At 42.5% G+C, this 25386-nt stretch overlaps 1 protein-coding gene across 2 annotated transcripts in view; it reads left to right on the top strand.

Moving 5' to 3' along the window:
- The window catches only part of RSU1 (Ras suppressor protein 1), a 177746-nt gene that overhangs the window by 1449 nt on the left and 150911 nt on the right, over positions 1-25386 (top strand). For both annotated transcript variants that reach the window (XM_070601075.1, XM_070601076.1), the window contains exon 3: positions 24418-24468. In XM_070601075.1, coding sequence (XP_070457176.1) covers positions 24418-24468 — 51 coding nt within the window. The remainder of the gene's footprint in view (positions 1-24417; positions 24469-25386) is intronic.

The raw sequence follows: 25386 nt of genomic DNA on the forward strand, positions 1-25386 counted from the left end.
AGTTGGCAACTAATCCCAATATTTGAAAAATACTTTATAGGTGAAATAAAACACTTCTTCAGGCTGAATGTGGCTTCAGTTTGGACCTTCTCCCTTAAACACTTCTCCTGGTTGTTCATTACCAAGAGGCATGCTCCAGGTTGCTTGGCGTGACACGCAAGTCCTTTCTGAATCAGACCACAACCTACCTTAGCTCCTCTCTCTTCCATGAGTTTGGCGTCCTAGCCATACTGAACCTATTGCCCTTCCTGAACCAGGGCACACTCTTTGGAGTCTTCCTGCCTTTACAAGTATTGTTTCTTCTCACTCCACTCTTGTTCACCTGAAAGCCTTTTACTTTGCCAAGGGTCAGCTCAGACATCACAGCCTATGTGAAGCCTTCTCTGTATCAAGCTAGCATAGTCGCTCCCTTCTCTGAAGTTGGACGTGCCTTGCGTCGTGACTCTGGTTACATAGGATTGTAATGTGTTCTTAATCTAAACATCTCTCTTTCCCCTGGGAGACTAAGGCTGTGCGGTGTTCAAGTTTGCTGCCTTTACCATAGTGCCTGGGGCACAGTGGGTGCTCAAAAATGTTTGGTGAATGAAGGAAAGAATGATGGATTAGGCCTTCGAGTTCATGAGATCAAGACCGGCATGCGATACTGGAAGAGAAGGGGAGATGGTCAAGAGACCCTAAACGAGGATGGATTGCCTGTTAGGCATGGAGGGTGTGGGCTCACATTTACTGTGGATCCATGCTGTGTCCCTGGGACAGAGACTGGGGTTGGTGCTATGGAAGCTTCTTGGCCAAAGCCAAGGGGATGAAAAGCTTAGCCGATTTGCATTTAGTAAGCCAATTTAGGAAGACACCTGCTGTTAAACTTAGCTTTTGTACTAATTAGCATCTCAGCCCCTTGGGCTGTCTTGGTCCTTGCGCTGGTGATGGCTTCTTGGTGGCAGCACCAGAGCGGAGGTCTCTGGTACTGAATCGGGAGTTACGGATTTGGATGTGTCCCCGCGCTGCCCTGCCCAGCTCTGCTGTGGTCGTGATGGTCATTGAGAGTGCTCTGCAACAGAGCAAGAGGATGGCCAGTGGCAGGCGGGAGGCCTGGCTCGGCTGTGCTCTTGGCCCCTGGCTTTCTGCTCTCAGCTCTCTTTTTCTCATAGGGTGGAAGAAAGAGGATGCTTTTAGCAGAGGAACTTTACCCTCGTCAGCTTTGAAGAGGACTCTCTATGTAATGTTTAGAAGTAGGGGGAATGTGGTGTAGCTATTTCAGTTCAGTTGCATTATCTCTTTGAAGCCTCGGCTTTTATTGAAGAAGAAAAGATAGCCACTTGCTTCCCGAAAAAGATGCTTCCGGTGTAGTATTAGGTACTGAAAAGCAAGAGCGTTCTTAAGTTTTCCCAAAGAAGTGGCTGAAGGAAGAGCAACACTTCTTCTTGGGGAGTTCGTGGAAGTGAATGTGGAGATTCCGCCGCCTCTGTATTGTGTGTAAACCCAGAGTGGCTGCTTTCTGCCGTAACTCCCTGACTTGTGCACTTCTGAAATCTGGAGGGTTCCTGGCTGCCTTCTGAAGACCTTTTCTCAATTGGGGCTCATTTATCAGAAGTGCACATAATGCTTACTGTATATATTTTAATTTTTTATTTTATTGTTTACTTTTTAGCTGGGGAAGATTTACCCTGAGGTAGCATCTGTGCCAATCTTCCTCAACTTTGAATGTGGGTTGCTGCCTCACTGTGGCTGCTGACGAGTGGTGTAGGTCTGCGCCTGCGCCTGGAAACTGAACCTGGGCCGTCTAAGCAGAGTGTGCCAAACTTACCCACTAGGCCATGGGGCTGGCCCCTATTTTAATATTTTACATATTAAAATATTTGACGTGGTTACATTAACTGTAGTATGAGAATTTTCATGTTCCTTTACTTATAAAATTTTAACTGTGATCATGAGGTTTCATGTATTAGTGTCAAGATTAAGTACAAGAGACTAGTCATCTGTGTGGACAGAGAATGGTTATTGCATCTCAAGCTTTCCCTTCATTGTCCTGACTGTTTAATTTCTGAAAACATAAGCCAGAATTAAGTTTGGAAGATAAGAGTGGAAGTTTTGTGCATATTCTAAGCATGTGAAATGTCCGTCTTTCTGCTTGGGAGAGTTGTGTCTTATGAACACAGCACTTTACTTCCTCTGAGACAGTAAATTGCCTTTTAAAAACTTTTTTTCAGTTTAGGTACCAAAAGCTTTCTGATGGGGAGAACTTCCTGGGCTGGGGACACACGGCGGACAGGTTCTCTAGTTTTCGGCCAGTCCAGCCAGATCCTGGATGTGGTCAGATCCTGTCCAGTGAGGCAGAAGAGAACGGTGCTCACGAGCGGGGCCCTTGGAGTTGGATAGACTGGCTTCAGATTCTCCATCCCCTTCTTACCTCTGTGTAGCTTGAGAGAGGCGACTTAACTGTCCTGAGCCTCAAGGTGCGCATCGTTAAGAGGAAGCCTAAGTACCACGTTCTTAGGGCTGGTTTTGTGCTAAGTGCCCTGATGCGTGTCAGCTGCTTGCTCAGCACCGCACCTGGTGCTGATGATGAGCGCACAGTGAAGTTTCGCTATGAACACGAATACCCGCATAGAGCCCCACGAGCCTCGGGAACCAGGTCCAGCCTCGTCCATGGCCTGAACCGAGAAGAGCGTGGTTTGTTAGACTGGCTGAGGCTTTTGTGTCGTATGCTAATATTTTCTTTGTGGCTTATGAGAACCTGGACTGCCTGGCATTTTTGCCTAGGGTTCTTCTTTTTTATTTATTTTTTTATTGAAGTAACCTTGGTTTATAACATAAATTTCGGAGGTACATCATTATGTTTCAATTTCTGTGTAGACTACATCATGCTCACCACCCAAAGACTAATTACCATCCACCACCATACACGTGTGCCTAGTCACCCCTTTCCCCTCCTCTCTCCTCTCCTCCCCTCTGTAACCACCAATCTAATCCCTGTATCTATATGTTTGCTTGTTGTTGTTATTGTTGATTTGGATTACTGTTTCTTTGAAATGACTCTTCAGTTTCTTTCTTTTCCTTTGTTTATTTCCTACATGGCATGTAATCCACACACACATTCTGTCTCACAGCATCACTGTCCTGGGTGATAAAGTTGCTTTTGAAGGTCCTGCAGGCAGCGTCCGCTTGACCAGCGTCCCATCAGTAGCCTGGGAGACTTCTGTCATTTCTTTTACTTAAGTCTTCTGTGATTTTTTAATCTCTTCAGGTTTATTGCCCTCTGGGCGGTCAAACCTTTATCAGTTTTCTTTTGTCAGGTTAGACTGAAATATCTTTCAAATAAACCTTAAAACAGAAAAATAACCTGCCTCCGAGGGAGTGGTCTTTCTAAAGGACCATGCAAAATAGTTGACACACAGTCGTGGGTTATCAGGGAGGGCTGTTCCAGAAGCCTTGTGAAGCCTGGAAGTGGTCACCCGGTTGGGCTGTCTTTGGGGGAAAGATAAAAGAGCTGGAAGACTGTGTCTTTTTAGCTTTATTAAGACCTTTTATTTTTTTTACTCCTCCTAAGTTGTGTGTATAGGTCCACCGTTGTGTCTCTAAACGTGCGATATCTTGGCCTGGGAATCTTTTTCCCTTTTCTCTCTCCAGCTCACCTCCTCCCCCGCCTTGTCAATGAACTCTTGTTGAAAGAAGGAATGACTTGTCTATCCACATGACTCCCTTCTTCTGCCACCTCTGAGAAGCTTCCCCAATCCTCAGGGGTTTTTTTTTGTTCATTTTTGAGGAAGATCAGCTCTGAGCCAACATCTGCCGCCAATCCTGCACTTTTTCCTGAGGAAGACTGACCCCGAGCTAATATCCATGCCAGTCTTCCTCTGCTTTATATGTGGGATGCCTGTCTCAGCATGGCTTACAAATGGTGCCATGTCCTCACCCGGGATCCGAACCAGTGAACCCTGGGCTGCCAAAGCGGGACATGCGAACTTAACTGCTGCATCACTGGGCTGGCCCCCCGCAATCTTCAGTTTTAACCCAGCATCCTCTCTGGCCTGGTGTGCACAGCTCTGTTATCTCTGCACTTGGCATTGTGCTTGGGAGAAGTTTATTGAAGGATGCTATTGCTTTTGGTTAAGAATTCAGGTGAGCTAGGGTAGAAAGTGTGGCCCTGGAGAGGGAGCATCCGCTGTCTCTGTTCCACAGACTCCTCCCCACCTTTCCAGAGGGAAAACAGTCTACACCCATGAGGAATGTGCTAGAACTGTTCAGTGTTCAATTTTTGATTTTAGGACAGGGTAAAAACTGAAAATCTTGCATCCAGATAGGAAATAAAAATAAAGAAAAATTGTGACCCCTTTGGTGTCACTGAACTAATAATAACCTTCTGTTATTTTTCCATCATTCCACATTTCAGCTCCAGTCAGCCATGGCTTCTTTCTTGTAAGTAGCTCTTGTGTTACTAGCTGTGTAACCTTAGGCAGGTCACTTAACCTCTCGGTGCCTCAGGTTTCTTGTCTATAACATTAGCTACCTCAGAATTGCTGTGGATTGTAAAGTGCCCAGTACACCATCTGGAGTGTCTTAGTCTGTTTGGGCTGCTGTCACAGAATACTACAGACTGGGTGGCTTATAAACAACAGACATTTATTTCTCACCGTTCTGGAAGCTGGAAGTCCAAGATCAAGGCACTGGCAGATTCCGTGTCTGGTGAAGGCCCACTTCCTGGTTCACAGACAGCATCTTTTTGCTGTGTCCTCAACAAGGAGAGTGGCAGCTCCACCCTCATGATCTCGTCACCCCCCAAAGACCCCACCTCCTCATACCATCACATGGGGATTAGATTTCAATGTGTGAATTTTGGGGGGGACACAGACATTCAGTCTGCAGCATCGCACATTAGTCTTAATATTCACTATTGTTAGTATTTTAAAATCTTTTTTGTCTATGATTGTGTAAAAAATGCAGAACAACGTCTCTTTAGTTGTTGGAATTCTTGGGCATGGCACTTCCCTGGTAGCCTTTGCCTGTGTGTCCCACTGTTTCATCGTCTCTGGGCCCCCAGTGCCTCATTCCTCTCCTGATTCAGAATTCCCGGGTGAAGTTGGATGGGCATGCCCAGTGTGACAGGGTCAGGAGGAGAAACGGTGGCCTCACAGGGCAAGTTCAGAGCCATCGGCAGTGTGGGGAGGTAGCTGGGAGGACAGCAGGGCATGTCACAGGATTTTAGTTGTAACGTGCTTGTGTCTGTTGAGAATGGCAGGAATTAAAAACTTGGCAGTTTTTCAACTAATAATTAAAATACTATATGTCATTCAATAGCTGTTTATTGAATGTATTTTTTTTTATCATGGGCACTATCTAAGGATCTTTCTGGGAGTTTCTACCATATTGAATCTCTAAATTATCCAGTGATAAATTAATATTTGCTGTGTTAAGAAAATTAATGGATCTGAAGCGGTTTTTTACCGTTAGACACCATAACACCCACTGCTTTGCCGTGATAGCCAGCTCTTAATTGCAGTAGTTGGTGCTAGAATTGATGTGGATAATAGTTGAAAACCAGACCCTGTATTCTTTCATAAATGTATGTGAACCCAGTTTAAAGAAAACCCGATCTAGATATATGAGATCCACTTTTCCAAAGCAAGAAACTAGAGGTGATTTTTTTACATCACATCAAGGCCTGTTACTTCTTTGAATAGCGAGTTTGCACAGGTTGGTCTATTTTTTATTTTTTAAAGTAAAAGATGGCAGAACAATGTGGCTGAGGAACATTCCATGCAGATCCAGCGCCTGGCCAGCAGGGGTCAGTGTTGAGCCTCACCATCACATGCCCCCTCAGCTGCTGCTGCCTCGGTAGGTGCTTCCTTCCGCCTTCCTCACAGCGCCTCCTTCCGGTAAAGAGAGAGCCTCCTTTATGGTAATTTATCCGTGAAGCTCACCGTCAAAGAAAGCTCCCCTCTGTTATGATCCAAAGCATCTTTGACATTAGCTGTTTCATAACTGCCTTGCCGGTCTGAAGCTTCTGCTGGAGGCTCAGGGGCTCCTGAATGGAGGGGTGCTGGTCTGTCGGCGTGTTTCCCACGACAGATGGGGGCAAGATAGAATTCACAGTGTCCCCTTCGGCCAGATTTCACCAGATGCTTAATAATGTAAGACAGTATTTTAGATTTGAGGTGTCGGTGAAGCCAAAGAGACAAATGATAGTATAATGTTATTTATTAACATTATAGTTTGCTCGGGCTGCCAAACAAAATACCCCAGACTGGGGGGCTTCAACAACACACATGTGTTTCTCACCATTTTGGAGGCTGGAATTCCAAGACCAAAGTGTCAGCAGGCTTGGTTTCCCTGCGGCCTCTCCTTGGCTTGCAGACGGCTGCCTCCTCGCTGTGTCTTTCCTCTGTGTGTCCACATTCCTGTTCTCATCAGGACACAGTCGGCCTGGATTAGGGCCACCTCAGCAGCCTCATTTTACCTCCATCACCTTTTAAAGTCCTGTCCCCAAAGACAGTCACATTCGGAGATACTAGGGGTTTCCGGTAACTTGGCTTGGCTCTTCTGGGGTTCTCTCTTCTGAGGCTGGTGAGGCGCCGTTTTGTTTCTCTCTGCTTTCACCACAGATGCTGATGTCATGTTGGTCCTTTGTTGGTTCTCCCCAGGCACTTGTATTCGGGAGTTTATGGGGACACTTTATTCCTAGTTTAGTTGTAAGTTGTGTCCTTGGATCTTTGATTGCTATCTGGCTACTCTATTTTTATGTGGGGGGTCAAGATTCCTAAAATGTGCAGCCGTGCCTGCCCCGTCTTCCCAGCACTCACTCAGACTTGGCTTTTAATGTAGCAGATACAGGAGTTGGTCACTGGGCTTCCTGTTCTGCTACGCGCACCTGAGTCTTCCGGCCTGCATGTTGGGAGCCTGAGCTGTGGGGTCTCCCAGCTTGTCTACCTCCCACGTCTTGCTCTGCCACACAGATGTGGCTCTTGTGAGGTTTTCGAAAGTTTTCACTATTAGCGATGAAATGGTGATGACTAAAGTCAGTGGTGAAGCTACACGCACAAGAGACCCACCAAAATGATGGAGTGGGGGAGCAAACCCACTGCCCTGAGGGTCTCAGTCTGGGAGTGGCACGCGTCCCTTCCACTCAAGTTCCCTTGGGAAGAACCCACCATACAGGGAGCTGTATTCTTGATGTTCATCACCAGTCCTGAGGTCAGGATTCCTCCCATTATTTAGATGGAAGCTTACATTCTGGTGGATTTCTCAGGAAAGGTCAAGAGGGTAATACCGCCGGAGTTGCTGTACATTGATGATAGATGGAAGTTTGTGCCCTTTTTTCTTGAAAGTCAGCCTTACTGGATGTAAAGACTCACAATGTGTTTTCTGGGGTCTTGTACATTTGTTATTCTATTTTCTTCTGCATAAAGCATTGCTGTGCAAAAGTCTGAGGATAATCTAATTTTCTTTTCTCTGTAAACATTTAGTCTTTTTTCCTGGAGGCTGAAAAGATTTTTTTACTTTTTCTTTAAGTCTGGGTGTATTCGTTTTCTGTGCCTATTGTAACAAATGACCACAACCTGCGTGGCTTAAGACAATGGGAATTTGTTCTCTCATGGTTCTGGAAGCCAGAAGTCCAAGATGAAGGTGTTGGTAAGGCTACTTGCTCTGGGGGCTCCAGGGGACAATCTGTTCCTTGTCTCTGGAGGGGAGGCTGGACAAGGTCATGTTAGCCAGGGGCCCAGCACCTGCTCCACCCTCTTCAGTGGATGAGGGGAAATCGGGTGAAACCTTCTGTCCTCTCCCTGTCTGCCATCTTTTCTTTTCCACTTAGAGTCTTAGACCTTCCACAGAAGGAGAGAGACATTGTCACAATGCTTCCTGTTTGGGTGTTTTTTTTGATGCCTCAGTGGTTGAAGGGTTGATGTCAGGAGCCAGGATAATGTTATGGCTCAAAGCACAGACTTGGGAGTCACAGTCTTTACTAATTATCCCAACTTTGGTGTTTATTAATAAGTCCTTGGAAAGATCAGCTGGCGTCTCTGGGTGTCAGTTTCCTCATTGGTAAAATGGGAAAATACGCTGCTCCTCAAATAAAGGATGATGTCCATGTTGTATCTGGTGTGGAGTAAGTACTCAAAAAATGATTGTCATGAAATTAGTCATTAGGAAATTTTGCACTTGTGAAGCTGAGACAAGGCTGTTTTTTGTTTTATTTTATTGAGTTCATAATTGTTTATAACATTGTGAAATTTCAGCTGTACGTTCTTATTTGTTAGTCACCATATGTATGTGCCCCTTTACCCCTTATGCCCACCCCCCAACCTCCTTTCCCCTGGTAACCACTAATCTGTTCTCTTTGTCCATGTGTTTGTTTATCTTCCACATATGAGTGAAATCATGTATTTGTCTTGCTCTCTCTGGCTTATTTTGCTTAGCCTAATACCTTCAATTTCCATCCATGTTGTTGCAAATGAGACGACTTTGTCTTTTTTATGGCTGAGTAGTATTCCACTGTGTATATACACCACATCTTCTTTATCCATTATCAGTTGATGGGCACTTGGGTTGCTTCCACATCTTGGCTATTGTGAATAATGCTGCAGTGAACAGAGGGGTGCGTCAGTCTCTTTGAATTGTTGATTTCAAGTTCTTTGGATAAATACCCAGTAGTGGGATAGCTGGATCATATGGTATTTCTATTGTTAGTTTTTTGAGAAATCTCCGTATTGTTTTCCATAGTTGCTGCACCAGTTTGCATTCCCACCAGCAGTGGATGAGGGTTCCCTTTTCTCCACACCATCTCCAACATTTGTTGTTTTTTTGTCTTGGTGATTATAGCCATTCTGACAGGTGTGAGGTCATATCTCATTGTAGTTTTGATTTGTATTTCCCTGATGATTAGTGATGTTGAACACTTTTCGTGTGACTACTGACCATCTGTACATCTTCCTTGGAAAATGTCTGTTCATATCCTCTGCTCTTTTTTTTATCGGGTTGTTTGTTTTTTGTTGTTGAGTTCTTTATATATTTTAGAGATTCACCCATTGTTGGATATATGATTTGCAAATATTTTCTCCCAATTGGTGGATTGTCTTTTCATTTTGTTCATGGTTTCCTTTGCCTTACGGGAGCTCTTTAGTCTGATGAAGTCCCATTTGTTTCTCTTGTCCAAGTAGACATGGTATTTGAAAAGATCCTTCTAAGACTGATGTCCAAGAGCGTACTTCCTATATTTTCTTCTAGGAGTTTTATGGTTTCATGTCTTACGTTCAAGTCTTTAATCCATTTTGAGTTAATTTTTGTGTATGATGAAAGATAATGGTCTACTTTCATTCTTTTGCATGTGGCTGTCAAGTTTTCCCAACACCATTTGTTGAAGAGACTTTCCTTTCTCTATTGTATGTTCTTGACTTCTTTGTCAAAGATTAGCTGTCTGTAGATGTGCGGTTTTATTTCTGGGCTTTCAGTTCTGTTCCATTGATCTCTGTGTCTGTTTTTGTGCCAGTACCGTGCTGTTTTGATTACTGTAGCTTTGGTATAGTTTGGAGTCAGGGATTGTGCTGCCTCCAGCTTTGTTCTTTTTTCTCAGAATTGCTTTAGCTATTCAAGTTCTTTTGTTGCCCCATATGGATTTTAGGATTCTTTGTTCTATTTCTGTGAAGAATGTCATGGGGATTCAGAATGGGATAGCGTTGAATCTGTAGATTGCTTTAGGTAGTATGGACATTTTAACTCTATTTATTCTTCCATTCCATGAGCGTGGAATGTCTTTCCATTTCTTTATGTCATCATCGATTTCTTTCAGTAATGTCATACAGTTTTCAGGTATAAGTCTTTCACCTCCTTGGTTAGATCTATTCCTCAATATTTTATTCTTTTTGTTGTGATTGCAAATGAGATTGTATTCTTGAGTTCTCTTTCTGTTAGTTCCTTATTAGACTATAGAAATGCAACTGATTTGTGTAAGTTGATTTGTAAATGTTGATTATTTCTAACAGTTTTCCAATGGATTTTTAGGGTTTTCTGTATGTAAAATCATGTCGTCTGCAAACAGTGAGCGTTTGCTTCTTCCTTGCCAATTTGGGTACCTTTTCTTTCTTTTTCTTGTGTAATTACTCTGGCAAAAACTTCCAGTACTATGTTGAATAGAAATGGTGAGAGTGGGCACTGCTCTCTTGTTCCTGTTCTCAGGGGAATGCTAACATCTGTTGCCCATCTTCCTCTTTTTTCTTTTGCTCACCAAAGCCCCAGTACATAGTTGTGTATCTTAGTTGTAAGTCATTCTAGTTCTTCTATGTGGGATGCTGCCACAGCATGGCTTGGTGAGTGGTGTGTAGGTCTGCACCCAGGATCTGAACTGGTGAACCTAGGGCTGCTGAAGCAGAGCATATGAACTTAACCACTTGGCCATGGGGCTGGCCCAAGTTTTATTGTAAATGGCTGTTGGATCTTGTCAAATGCTTTCTCAACATCTGTTGAGATGGTCATGTGGTTTTCATTCCTCATTTTGTAATGTCGTGTATCACATTGATTGATTTGTGGATGTTGAACCATCCCTGTGTCCCTGGTATAAATCCCACTTGATTGTGGTGTATGATCTTTTTGATGTATTGCTGTATTCGGTTTGCTAATATTTTGTTGAGGGTTTTTGTATCTATATTCATCAGTGATATTTGCCTGTAATTTCCCTTCTTTGTGTTGTGCTTGTCTGGCTTTGGGATTAGGGTGATGTTGGCCTTGTAAAATGTGTTAGCAAGTATTCTGTCTTCTTCAGTGTTTTGGAATAGTTTGAGAAGGATGGGTACTAAATCTTCTTTGAGTGTTTGCTAGAATTCTCCACAGAAACCATCTGGTCCTGGGCTTTTATTTTTTGGGAGGTTTTTGATTACTGTGTCAATCTCTTTGCTTGTGATTGATCTATTCAGATTCTCCATTTCTTCTTGATTTGGTTTTGGGAGGTTGTATGAGGCTAAGAATTTATCCATTTCTTCTAGGTTGTCCAATTTGTTGGCATAGGTTTTTCGTAGTATTCTCTTATCATCCTTTGTATTTCTGTGGTATCCGTTGTAAGTCTCCTCTTTCATTTCTAATTTTATTTATTTGAGCCTCCTCTCTTTTTTTCTTAGTGAGTGTGGCAAAGAGTTTGTCAATTTTTTTGTCTTCTCAGAGAACCAGCCCTTGGTTTCATGGATCCTTCCTACTGTTTTTTGCTTTCAATTCATTTATTTCTGCTGTGATGTTTATTATTTCCCTGCTTCTGCTGACCTTGGGCTTTGTTTGTTCTTCTTTTTCTAGTTCTGTTAGGTGTCCTTTAAAGTTGCTTATTTGAGATTTTCCTGCTCGTTACAGTGAGCGTGAATTGCTATAATTTCCCTCAGCATGGCTTTTGCTTCATCCAATATAAGTTGGTATGGTGTATTTTCACTTTCATTTGTCTCCAGATATTTTTTGATTTCTCCTTTAATTTCTTCAGTGACCCATTGGTTGCTCAATAGCATATTGTTTAGTCTCCGTGTGTTTGTCACTTTCCCAGCTTTTTTCTTGTAGTTGATTTCTAGTTTCATAGGTTGTAAAAGATGCTTGATATGATTTCAATCTTCTTAAATTTGTTGAGGCTTTCCTTGTTTCCCAACATATGGTCTGTCTTTGAGAATGTTCCGTGTGCACTTGAGAAGAATGTGTATTCTGCTGATTTTGGATGGAGTGTTCTGTATATATCTACTGAGTCCATCTCGTGTAGTTTTTAATTTAGTCCCACTATTTCCTTGTTGACTTTCTGTCTGGTTGAGCTATCTGTTGATGAAAGTGGGGTATTAAGGTCCCCTACTATTATTGTGTTGCTGTTAATATCTCCTTTTAGGTCAATTAATAATTGCTTTATGTACTTTGGTGCTCCTGTCTTAGGTGCATATATATTTATAAGTGTTATGTCTTCTTGGTGGACTGTCCCTTTTATCATTATATACTGCCCCTCTTTGTCTCTCCTTGTTGATTTTATCTTGAAGTCTACTGTGTCTGATGTAAGTATGGCAGTACCTGCTTTCTTTTGTTTGCCCTTAGCTTGGAGTATCATCTTCTATCTCTTCACTCTAAGCCTGTGTTTGTCGTTGGAGCTGAGATCTGTTTCCTGGAGGCAGCATATTGTTGGGTCTTGTTTTTTAATCCATGCAGCCACTCTGTGTCTTTTGATTGGGGAATTCAATCTATTTGCATTTAGAGTGATTATTGATATATGATGGCTTAATGCTTCCATTTTATCACTTATTTTCTGGTTGTTCTGTGTTTCCTTTGATTTTTTGTCCCATGTATTTGGACTGCCAGTTCAGTTTGGTGGCTGTCTATGATGGTTTTCTTAGTTTTCTCTTTATTTATCCTTACTGTCTCTGTTCTGGTTTTTTGTTTAGTGGTTACTGTGAGATTTGTATGAAAGATCTCGTAGATGAGATAGTCCGTTCTCTGATAGCCTCTTATTTCCTTAGTCTAAGCAGCTTCCATCCCTGTCCTCTTTCCCTTGTAAGCTATTGCTGTCACAAATTATTCTGTTTTGTCTTGTGAGTTTGTGGTCAAAGTGAAATGATTATATTCATTCTTTATGTTTTCCTTCCTTTTATGTTATAATTGTTTGCTAATCTGTTCTGATAGAAAGTTGCAATTTTCTGATTTTGTCTGCCTATTTATCTCCTTGCTTGAGGCTTTGTAAACCCTTTCTTTTTTTTTTTTTTCCCAGGTATACGGGCCTTCTTGATCATTCCTTTTCATGTGTGTGTGTTGGGCGGCAGGGGGTCGTGTAGAGATGAACTCCCTCAGCTTTTGTTTATCTGGAAAAATTTTTATTTCTCCATCATATGTGAAGGATATTTTTACTGGATAGAGTATTCCTGGCTGAAAGTTTTTGTCTTTCTGAATTTTGAATATACTGTTCTACTCTCTCCTAGCCTGTAAGGTTTCTGCTGAGAAATATGGTGAAAGCCTGATACAAAGAATATAACCTACAAAGAATAACCTTCTTTGTAGGTTATTTTCTTCTGCCTTGCTGCTCTTAATATTTTTTGTTTCTCCTTTACTTTTGCCAGTTTTGCTGCTATATGCCTTGCAGTAGGTCTTTTTACATTGATATATTTAGGAGATTTGTTAGCTTATTTTACTTGTAATTCCAGCTCCTTTAACAGGTTTGCACAGTTCTCAGCTATTATTTCTTTGAACAAGCTTTCTGCTCCATTCTTTTCTTCCCTTTCTTGAGTACCTGTAATCCTTATGTTGCATTTCCCAACTGAGTCAGATATTTCTTGAAGTATATCTTCCTTTTTTTTTTTTAGTCTTAGTTCTCTCTCTTCCATCTGAAGCATTTCTATATTCCTATCTTCTAAATTGCTAATTCTGTCCTCCAAAATATCAGCTCTGTTTTTTAAGGACTCCAGATTTTCCTTTATCTCGTTCATTGTGTTTTTCATCTCCAGCATTTCTGATTGGTTTTTCTTTATAGTTTCACTCTCTTTTGTGAAGACTACCCTCTGTTCATTAATTTTGTTACTGATTTCATTGGACTGTCTTTCTGAGTTCTTCTGTAACTCATTGAGCTTTTTTGTGATGGCTGTTTTGAGTTCCCTGTCATTTAGATTATAGATTTGTGTGCCTTCGGGATGGATTTCTGGGTGTTTTGTCTTTTTCTGTTTGGTCTGGAGTATTAATATACCTCTTCATACTGTGTGATGGGGTGGATTTGTGCCTTCACATAGTGAGAGAGTCTGGTCGCAGATTTCACCTGCTGCCACTGGTTGGGGGGCAGGAGCTGTGTATTCTGAGCCTGCCGGGATCCCTGTCAGCTGGCACAGGCTGTTTTGAAGATCTCGTGGTGGGAGCTCTGGTGGGGCAGGAGGTTTGCGGGTAAAGAGCCTAATGGCCTTTGGGCTGAGGAGTGGAGGCAAGGATCTGTGGATGCTGTCTGGGGCACCTGTGTTTGCTGGATCTATGTCTTGAGAGGAGAGAGGCAGATGGAAGAGGCTGGAGCAGGATGATGGGAACAGACATCATGCTGGGGAGATCTAGGGAGACCTTGTAGGTGGTCAGAAAAAACATGCCCAAGTTTGACCTAGAGGGCAGCTGATGACGAGTGTCAGTGCAGGAGACTAGTTATCCGGGACTGGAGGAGGCAGCACTTGGAAGTCAGGATAAGGGATGATGTGGGGAGAGAAGCTGAAAGCCCATGGAAAAATGCCAATGAGCTGCCCATCAGACCAAATCTTATCTTTGGTGTAGGTGAGAGCAGGTGGTACACTGGTCCTCAAATATTTAGTGACTCTTGAAGGATTTATGACTCTGAACTCTGAGAGCCACCTGGCTCTGTGTAGGCAGCTGGTCTAGGATTCCAGTTCTTCCTGCTTCTCAAGAGGGACTTGCCTTTGCCGGGACATGTGGGGCTCTTGGGTTGAGGATAAGAAGTGTGGAGGAAGGTTGAGGTGGAGGCAGAGAACCACTGCTCGAGAGAAGTGAGGAGTCGGAAATGTCTACCATTGGACCCTGGGAAGAAAAGAGAGTGCCTCTGCCTCACCTGGCTGCCTTGTTTATCGCCAGGGATCCATAGAAGTTGAGAAATACCCCATGTTGTCTGAAATGGAAAGCATGCACATTTGGTACTACCCATGTCTTCATTTTGTGGAAAAAAATGAACCTATGACCTCAGACTTCTTTTTTTCTTTTGAACATCTTAAAATGGCATACAATTGGCCATTTGTGGATATTTTCTTTGTTTTGGGGGCCAGTAAAAAAATAGGCTCAGAATTAATCAGCTTCTTATTTGGAAACAGCTTTGAAAGGGTTCTCTCTGCTTACCAGCTCTGCAGCCATGAGCAGGTTACTTAACCTCTCTGTGCTTCATTTTTCTCAGCTAAAACTGGGAGGGAGGTGGTTAATCACAGTACTACCATGTAGGGTTATTGTGAGGAATGGTTGAGGGGATACAGTTCTTGGATCTGTGCCAGCCACGTTTTAAGGATTTAGTAACATCAGCTATTGTTATTACTTTATTGTGTTTTATCATTTTTGATTCTAGGGGATGTCTATACAGTGCCCAGCAGAGCATATTGATGTAGTAGGCATTCCATAAATACTAGTTCTTTCTTATCTTTTCTATTTTCTTTGTTTTGTAGCATCAGATAATTTAATTCAGCCTTTCATTTTCAAGATGAGGAATTTGTGCTCCAGAAAAATCCCGTGATATTTTTCAGGATCTCGTGGGATTACAGTCTGGGTCTCACACTGCTTGAAACTCCCTTTTCTTTGCTTTGAGTCACTTTACATAACTGTCATATTTTATTCAAGAGAGAAAGGAATTTTTGCGTTCAGGTTTATACTCTTTTTGTTATGATAGGAATTTCCAGCATCTTGAAAAGAGCTCTCCGTTCCAGATATGAATATTATTTTCCCAATTTGGAAAGAAGCTCCAGATCTGGAATCCGGGAACCTTGGTTGGACTCTCGGTTCTCATGCTGGTGGTCTGTGGAACCTTAGAAAAATCACCTTACCTCTCTGGGCCACCTTTTCCTTATTAATTGCATCCCCTTGTTATTACAGAGTAAGCTCCTTGGGGGCAGTAACTGTGTCTCACTCATCTACCGCATCACCAACAAAGTACAGTGCCTTGCAAAACAGTCCTAATTCACTGAGCATTTGTTAATGCCATCCTACTTACAAATCTAGAGCGGTTAATGACTGCATACTGTAGGTGGCTTACTATATTTTTCTCTTTAATTCTTCCAGACATCTTCAGAAATAGAATTTTTCTTTGTCTTTTTTTGGAAGGAGAGACTTTAAAGGGAGGTGTTCAGACAGGAACGATGTGGGCTCCACGTTTTTAGTAACACAGTACCCTGTGTCTAGGATCTTTTGACCTAATGTCCTGGTGGATGCAAAGCCCCTAGTCAGTGAGCAGCTCATTGGGGGTTCTCAACCCACATGAATTCTCTGCCCTTTTTTACGTATAGAAAGAGTTATCACTTTTTTCCAGTGGTCACGTGCCGGGGTCCTGCCCCGGCGGAGTCCAGGTTCCTGAGGGATGGACGGCATCGGCGCAAAGAGGGGAAAATAAGGGGGACGTGAGACTTGGGTTGGTGTTAGCAAGTCTGACTTTACTGTGCACCAGTGTCGTTTATATATTTTTCAGGATTAGTACAGAAATAGTTCTACATATATTCTCAGAGAAATAAGGAAGTAAAAAACGAGCACAAGAATATTTATTAGCATTCTATTCTATAGAGCATAAGGTTAATGGTAGTCTTCTCAGCAATTAACTAGTGTTTGTTGTCTCTAAGCTAAAGGAGATAGGTACCTAGGCGTCTGTTGTAATTCATGGTAAAGTTAAATCAAAGAGAGAAGGTCCAGGCCTCCGGACAGGACAGCAGTCCGTCTGGTTACATCCTGGTGGAGCCATCCCTGCCTCCCTCAATCATTTATGCCATTAGTGTAGATGGTTAATGGGAACAAAAGGCGACTCCAGGGTGTCTTATCCCCAGGGCTATCTGCATTCTCAGCGGGCAGTTAAACATCTTTACTTTTTCGCACCCTTTAGGGGGTGGAAGCATTCCTTTGTCTTTTAGATTGTAGAGCTAACAGTCCCTTAAGTACACTGCCGGAGAAAGTATCACTTTGTTAGTAAAGTAAAGGGCTGAAAAGCTAAGCTAAACTATATATCTTCAAGAATGAAAAAGAGAAATAAGTATAGACATAACCTTGCTAGAAAGCATGCATATAATTCAGAAAATATCAGGGGTGTCGGCCAGCCATTCTTCACCGAGGGGCATCCCTGCACCCCTCGGCCCTTCTACTCATCAATTATTTATTATTTATTGCTTTTAGGAGAAAACCTCTATAACATTTTAACAGAAAGCAGAAGGTCAAGAATAATATATAGATACTTCTTGATCATCCAATTAACCAGCAAACTTAGAAGGACGATGCATATATTTTTAGACAAAGAACTGGAGGGAGAAGGAAACATTAACCAGATGGAGGCCATAAACCTAATTCGACATCTTATCTGGGCAGGATTCCTTTCTGCTTGTCTCAAATGGGACTGTGTGCTCCTCCAATAATTAACTGAAAAATATCTTAAAAGTTACCTGCAGGTGGTCACATTCTCTTACTATATCTAATTTTCCCAGGAGGTAGTGCCTTCCAAGCAGCCACCCAAAGGATTGAAAACTGGAGGTTAAGAAAGGAAAAGGAATAGGCAATTAGAAGCAGCACAGGTTTCAGAACTATGTGAGGGGCTGGCTAGTTATTCTTCACCAAGGGGCGACCCTGCACCCCTCGGCGTTAATCGGCTGGACCCTGTCAAACAGCCGATCAAATGATGTAGCCACGGCTCCCAGCAGTCACGTATGATAAATTGCTTTCTGTTGAATGAAAGAGCAGTTAAGTACAGTTGATGGATCCTTTATCTGCAAATAGGAGAATTCAGTCAAGTAGCCAATTTTGAAAACTTGCTACTAATGAACTTCCAGTTCTCCACAATAATTAATTGTGAAATAAAGGAAAGCTTTCATACCATGGTGATTTTTCTTTGAAGTTTTAAATTATGAACAAAATTCAAAAGAAGTCTGTTTATGATTCTGGGTGTGTTGATGAATATGATATTTGTATTATATTTTGGTATCAAACATTTTATTGTCTGTCTCTGCTTTAATATATTGTCCAAAGCCGCATATTTAAGAAGATCTGAATCTGTAGCCTGCTACCAGGGGTGAAATAACTCCAGCCATGCGACATGGGCAGGCATTTTAATCATGCATCCTGGAGACACAAAACCCAAATGGGTCAGCCTGGCTTCCTGGTGCTGACATCTGGCCGGCTCCCACATCCCTGTGGAGTCTCTGAATCAGGGTTATTTAGGGCTGTTGCTGTTTCTAGCTTAGTGGGGAGCCAAAATGGAAAAACCATTTGGACCATCCTGTATTTTAAGTTCAAATTAATTCTTCTTTTTTGGTCTACAACTTTGAGAGGAATTCAGTTAACAGAGGATGCTGTTTGCAGTGTAATCTGTAGAGTGGCACAGAATTTGAATGGTGCCCCCTGGGGTTGTCAAACAAGGTGGCCCTCTTTGAATATCCCAGGACATATGATGGGTCTTTGAACATGGCGATACTTGATACAGGAACTGTCATAAAGGGGTAAACCACGTGCCTTCTCATGATAGCAACATTTTTCTGGTTGCTTCCATTCGGAACACAGTCTGTAAAATGAACTGGTGGTCCCAGTCCAGTTTTTGTGACGAGCATTACAGACCTTTCATTTGGAACCCAAGGGTGGCCCATTCCGACCTGTGACAAGATTGCAGAAACTTTCAAGTCCCATATGATTCCCCTTGTCTCCTCCTGGCTGTGTGTTCGTCTCTGGATATAAATGTCACGCTGTGAAGCTGAAACTTTTTACCTTCTTGGAAGTGCTACCAAAGGAATAATTTACTTTCTAATTTGCCAAAATGGAGACTGTAGAGACAGTTTCCAGTGTGCTACATCATTGTGATATGTTGGCTTATTTTGGAAACAAGTCTATAATGTCATCTGCTGGTACTGAGAATTTCATCATGCTGATTTTTCTTCTCTCGTGCTGCCTACTTTATGCTGAAGAAGAAGGGGGAAACTGAACCTTTTAAAAATAATAATAATTGCTCCCATGTATTATCTAGAAATGGTGATTCTTTTTCTTGTAGTGTTTAGTTAGTCCTTTGATTTTTCTGAATTTGTTCCATTAAAACACTACCTGCCCCCTCCAGTCCTGTATCTTCCCTATTTTCCATCTATTTGCTCAAAGAAGTCTGGAATTGCTTCCATACTCTCCAGCTTCCATATGTCCTTCACGTCCTGCTTCAGTGCGTTGTGTCCTCTGCCCTAAAGAATTTTTGGATGTGTCATCTTCCAGGAACTAACATCTCCTTCTGAACTGCCATTATCCCTTCCAATAGACTTCTCTTGTATCCATGATCCTTTTATGTCTTACATTTTGGGATTTGGGTACATGTTCTTTGCTCTCTAAATTGAGTGACTCTGTAGTTTGTCATCCAAACTAGGCATCATCCAGGACTGTCCCAGGCTAGCCAGGATGTATAGTCGACATTACTTCTAAGGGAATCTCCAAGGTAGAAACTATTGGCACTCTGAGCATGCTCAGTGAGTGTCCAGTCAGTGAGTGCCCCCATGAGTTCTTGATTGTCTTTCTTGTGAAATTATTGAACCAACCAGTTCCTTTTTGAGCGTTTTCCTATCATTCCCTTCTTGGCTAGAGAACAAACGATCATAAATCATAGGTCCACTGCCAGCAGCCTCACCCCGTCTCCACCCTCCCCTACAAAACACCTCCCTCCCAATGATTTTGTTTTCCCACTGTTCCTGTTGGCCTGATACAGTGTTCAACCAAATATCATTCTAAAGGCTAGAGGCCAAATAATAGCCAAGGCACCATAACATTTGACCGTGTGTGTCAACACACTTCTTAGCTGTTTAACTGACTTTTGAAATAGATTCTGCTTTGAAAATGCCTGGGTAAAGCATAGTTTAATATTGCTGTAGGAATTTTAATATAAGTGTGCTCTCACGGTTGTGGCACTGCTCATTCTCGACAATTATGGTGGGCTGGACCATCAGAGCATGTTATTCACACGGTGGAGGCTCTCCCAGCGTGTGATTAAGGCCGCAGGGCAGGTCAGGAGGGGGACAGCCTGCTCAATTTTCCCAACATGTTTGACTAGGGGGGCTTTTGTATTTTTAAATAATCCATTCTATTTTGGTAGACCTTTTCTCCCCTTTCTTAGCAGCACAGTTTCCATACAAGACTCACAATGAACTCACCATTGCCGAGTGGAAGGGAGTGGCGGGTCGGATAAATGCATCTGTCACTCCTTGGTCTTTGCCTGTACCAGGCTTTGATTCATTCTGTGATTTTGATCCTGCCCAGCCTAATTGCCCTCCCCGGAGACCCGGCCTTCAGTCCTTTATTGCCCTAAATATTCCTTCAAAGATCTTCTATGAACTTTTTCTTTTTTACTCTAATTTTTCTCCTCTTACCTATTGTTAGCATGCAGCCCTGTAACAATAGTGAGAAAGGAAAATACATTCTAGTGCTGTGAACGGGTGAAGCAGCAATTCTGAATTTCTCTTCTCTATTAAAAAAAAAAAAACTTTCAAACTTCGTCACTTTCTCTCCTTCTAAATGCTTGTTGAAAGGGCACAACGTGAAGTGATTGAAAAGAACTAGCTTTCTCTGATTAAATCTTTCATTGTGAACGTTAGATGGGAGAAGAGCAAAAGTTTTTGTTTTTCTAATTAGCTGTGATATTTTAGGAAAAATTAAGGCAGGGGGCGATAGGATTGTCAGTTTTCTTCTGTAATCAGAATGACCTTCTGTGACAGATGGACTGGTCTGCTAGTGTGAGAGGCTACTCGTAGTCTGCCAGTTTGTGTTTGCGTCATCTTTCTCCGTAATAAAACCTGAATTTCTAGCTGGCACATGGTCACCTGGAACACAAACTGCATTTCCCTGCCTCCCTTGCAGCTAGACGTCTCTGTGCTACAAAGTTTTGATTAATTGCTTGCAAGTGGAAGTGCCACGTGCCACTTCTTAGAAGCATTCTAAAGGAGGAAGACTTCTTTTTCCTTTGCATCTTCCTGAGGGGAATGCAGGCATGGTGACTAAGCTCAGGCAGCCATCTTGGACCATGAGGTAGGATCCATGCAGTGTGGATGGTTGGGCAACAAGATATCAGGAACCTTTGGACTGCCTGTGTGTAAGTGAGAGAGAAACTCCTGTTTTGTGTAACTGTTGTTATTTGTGGTTTGCTCTCACATGAAGCTGACCTTACTCTTAATTCATACAGCTATGAATCTGTTTCATTTGCTTTGGTACGAGGGCAACTCTTTGAGGGTGTTTTTTCCCTATATCAGACTGTACACCTGAGAGGTAGAGGAATGCTTTATTTGGTGGACAAGAAATCTTAACTCTTAGAAATAAAAAGTCTGAGATGTTCTGTAATATCTAAAATCTTAAACATCCTGTGAGACGCTGCCTTTGTGGTTGTTTTAAAAACCACAAAAGTGCTCTCTTTCCATTTGTCTTTCTCATTCCCCCTTCCCCAGTAGTTCAGTCCAAAGCCAGCAAGTGGGACAGAAAGAGGTGCTCAGGGTTTGGGGGTTGCGTAGTGGCCTAGAGTAGGGTGTGGGAACCTGAGTGGGGTGAGTTGGGCATCTGTGCGGGGTGGGGGAGCCTGTCTTGGGAGGTCCGAGGGTGAGGAGGGCGTCGCTGTGGAGGGCGCAGGCGAGGAGGGGAGGGTGAGTCTGAGCCGAGAGGGCGGGTGTCCAGGTAGGAGGAGGGCGTGTGGGGAGGTTGGTTCCTGCATCGTTCACCATACTGCATCAGTTCACCCTGATGGAAGGACTCAGAAGATTCCACAGAGCCTCCTCGTGTTAGGATTTAATAGGCACAGGGCATGGTTTAGGAAGAGCAAGAAAGCACAGCCAGTATCAGGGGCCCGAGAGGCTCACTGGTGACCCCCAGGTGTCATTTCTTCATTGCTCAGGACATACTTCGTTTCCAGAGATGAGCCATCAAGACACATGTGAGGAATCTGGGGTTCCGGAGAGGCTGGACAGAAATGCTCAGCAGTGTGTTTTATGCCTGACTGGTCATACACCCTGTAGTCAGATGTAAGCCGTCAATCTACACATCTCCAAATGTGAACAAGCTGGCCGTGGGTGCTCCAGGTCGTTCTCAGCTTTAAACTGAGTATTACACGTCTCTGGCTAGGGTGCTCGTGCTCATCTTGACCGAGAATCAGTACCAGGCTTCCGGGGGTCCCTGAAGCTGTGCATGGAGCTGTCCCAGTCTAGCTGTAAGAGAGCTGTGTTTTATGCAGTTATATATAGAAGTATTGATTACGTAAGTAAGTAGGTTGAAGATAAAGGAAGCCAGAGTTCTTGCTGTTAGAGAAGGGAGTTACAGATATGGAAAGGCAGGAAACAGGCATGAACCGTGTGGCAGTGTATTGGAATTGGATATGTTGGTGTGGACTCATGGTTTTCAGTAATGTACAGAGTGAAATCAATATAGGGATGTGTGTGTGTTTATTCTCTAGCTCTGGCCACTGAGAGGGACTGAGGATACTGACCCCGAGATATCTAGTGCCCAGATTTTAGCTTATAAATACCATTTTCTGCAAAAGGGAATCAGAAGTCATTGGAGAAATGGCTGATTCCAGGGCAGTGGCAGAAGTACAGGACGAACTCGAATATCTTGTGCCAGAAAGTAAGGAATTGCTCAAAAAACCATGGGGATGTGTCAAAAGGACTTAGTAGCCAGCTTCGATGGGCTCCCCCAGCCAAATCAGGGGCAGTGTGAACATCAACATAAATAATAATGATTGTTTATAACCCATTGACTAAAATAGGAATCCACAAAGCTACGCAAGTATAAATAAATACATCTTGGTTTCTCAGCAGCAACACGATTGCCCTTTCAGACGGGATGTTGTGGGTGGGCTGCCTTGTGCATTGTGGGGTGGTTAGCAGCATCCCTGGTCCCTCCTACGGGATGTCACTACTTTAGACCAGTCCTGTCCAAAAGAAGTATAATGCAAGCCACATAGGAAAGTTTAGATTTTCCAGTGCTCACAGTTGTTATAACCAAAAATGTCTCTGGACGTTGCCAAATGTCCCATGAGGGTCAAAATTGCCCTGGTTGAGGACCACAAAACACACGAATAAATTGAAGGTGCGGTGAGAAGCAGGATGTTTATATAGTTTCAAAGTGTTCTCCCTCCTCATCCCCACTATCCCCCCCACCAAATACTAATTAAAGAGATAAAGAATAAATTGACAGTGGAGAAGCCGGGCACACAGAAGTGGTCAAGGGAAGATGATGAGTGACAGGCCAAATGGAAATCGTGTGCCACCTCATAGGATGCAGTGAGAAGAACAGCATTTCTTTGATATTCCTGCCCAAGATGCTCAACCTAAAGCTAGTCAAGAATAAACAAATGCCAAATCCACAAGGAAGACGTAAACAAAATAATCTGGTCTGCAAGTTTCATCATTGCCAAGGTCACGAAAGTCAAAGAAAGAGAAACTTAGACTGGAGGTGACTTAGAGAGACCTGGTAGCTACATGCAATGTGGATTCTGAACTGGATCCTTTTTTTAAAGAAATAGTAGGAGCGTTTGGCAAAACTTGGATGAGGGCTGAGGATTCGATGGTAGTGAGGTATTGTGTTAAGTTTTTGGTTGTGATGGCTGAATTGTGGCTATGTAAGAGAATGCCATAATTTTTGGTAGGAATATCCTAAGTTTATGGGGCATGAGACCAGCAGCTTAATCTAAAATGGTTCAGGGCGGGAGAACAGGTCTTTATACTGTATTTTGAGCTTTTCTATAACTTTGTGATGATTAATAAAAAGAAAAATACTCAAAAGTTGTGGTCAAGATTGATACAGTCTCATTTTCTTCTAAGCATGCTGGGGTCCAACACTGAGACCCTTCTTGAGAAACTTTTTATCATCTTATCCCCTTCAGGAAAAAGCTCTATTACATTAATGTAATATTCTCATAGAAAGAATATTGGAAAAATGTCTGAATCTGTTTCTTAACTAACATATAAATTATAATTATATACATAAAACATATATTGTTGTGTGTATATATATCATACTGATCATACAGTGAAGTTTTAGAATCCAAAACGCAAGGCAGGTCACTTTTTTCTCAGGGGTTTTTCTGTGTGTGTGTGTGTGTGTGTACGTGTGTACCTGTGACTATTTTCCTCCTTTAGAGTTGGAAAAACCATCTTTTAAGCAAAGCTCATCTTGTTCAGCAGATTAAACCTTCATGCTAATGTTTGAAACTGGCAAGCAATCTGCACGTGCTTTGAAATGTCAACCAAAATATTTTTAGAGGAAAATTGGGTTTTTAAAATTCTGATCATGTGATAGTGTGTAGAAGAATTTCTGGGTCGACAGTGGACGTAGATGCGGTCGTGTGCTGCCAGCCTTCTGTCATGTGCTCTTTCTGTTTTGATGGGATGGGTTTTTGCACAGGTCAGGGCTTTGTGTCCCTCCACACTCTTGGCTGGTTCTTCTGACCGGCGCGTGTTATTGACATGGGTCACTAAGGCTGGGCCAGCAGACCAGGTCTCTGAGCAGAGCTAGCTGGCCCTTTGATGTTTGATCTGTGACATTAATCTCATTAGCTCTAAATTGCTTTGCTAATTGCACTGTTAATTGCATGACTTTTCTTATTTGGTTTAACATTTAACAGACAGTGTTCTATGAATCCTTGCTTCTATTTTGGGGAGTGGTAGCACTTCCACCTGCGAAAAGAATTTAGCACTTTGTCTTGTAGGAGTGTAGGTGTGATTTGGGTACATTTACTGACTGTGTGATTTTTCTTTTTTTCTTCTTTTGCAGTCTCCCTGTCTCACATCACACAACTGGTCCTCAGCCACAACAAGCTAACAAGTGAGTTACCTTCATCATTCGTTACACAGTTTCCACCTTTTAGTTGATATAGTGATGCTGCTGATTCTCTTGTTTCCTTTAAAGATAGTAATGACAAATGATTATTTGGGGGAACCTAAAATTTATTTTGGTGACATTAAGATATAGGAGCACGTTGTCTTCAATATTTTGTGCTTTGCTCTGAGGATTTTTTCCTATCGTGTGTGAATTGAAGAAAGAGAATGACGTCGTTTCTCTGGAAATGGCCCCATTCAGGGACGGTGCATTTTGCAAGTGACCTGAACTGCTGGGCCAATCATTAGTATTTCACGAAAAAAAAAAACTTATCAAAAAATAGTAGAATAAGAATTCTTGGCTTTCATCTATACTTCCCCCTCAAAAGGGGAGTACTTAACTGTTGTACGCTTTTCTTCCATGGTTGATAGGGGAAAAAACTCGCAAAGTTGTATAAATTATATATATTTGCATCTGTATTTTTCAAGTTTTTGAGTCTGGTCTCCAGGAAAAATTCTCTGGGGCGTTGGTAGTGCCATGGTATAGTTAACGATACGGTAGAATTAATAATGGATTTTATAAGAATATCTTGTGTGAATGATATGGGCCATTTTATTCTTAGGGCTGTGGCTTTAAAGATTTTAATGACAGGGACCCCACTCTCCTTTCTCCTTCCTAATTGACTGTCACTTCTTTGTGCTTGCCATATTTCCTGCAGACTTGAATGATTTTCTAATCATGTGGCAAGAATTTGTTAGGGAGCTCTCTGAGTCTGGTGAAATTGAGCAGAATGTCACGTTGAGGGATTTGTGTCATGAATTTATGTCTGTGTGTGTGCATTATATACAGCTCGAAGCAATGTCACCGAGCTGTTGATTATTGAGAATTAAGAGTGGCAGTTAGGGCCCCTCATGTGCAGGAGAC

Source organism: Equus przewalskii, chromosome 30 (genome assembly GCF_037783145.1).
Source record: "Equus przewalskii isolate Varuska chromosome 30, EquPr2, whole genome shotgun sequence".
Taxonomy (NCBI): Eukaryota; Metazoa; Chordata; class Mammalia; order Perissodactyla; family Equidae; genus Equus; species Equus przewalskii.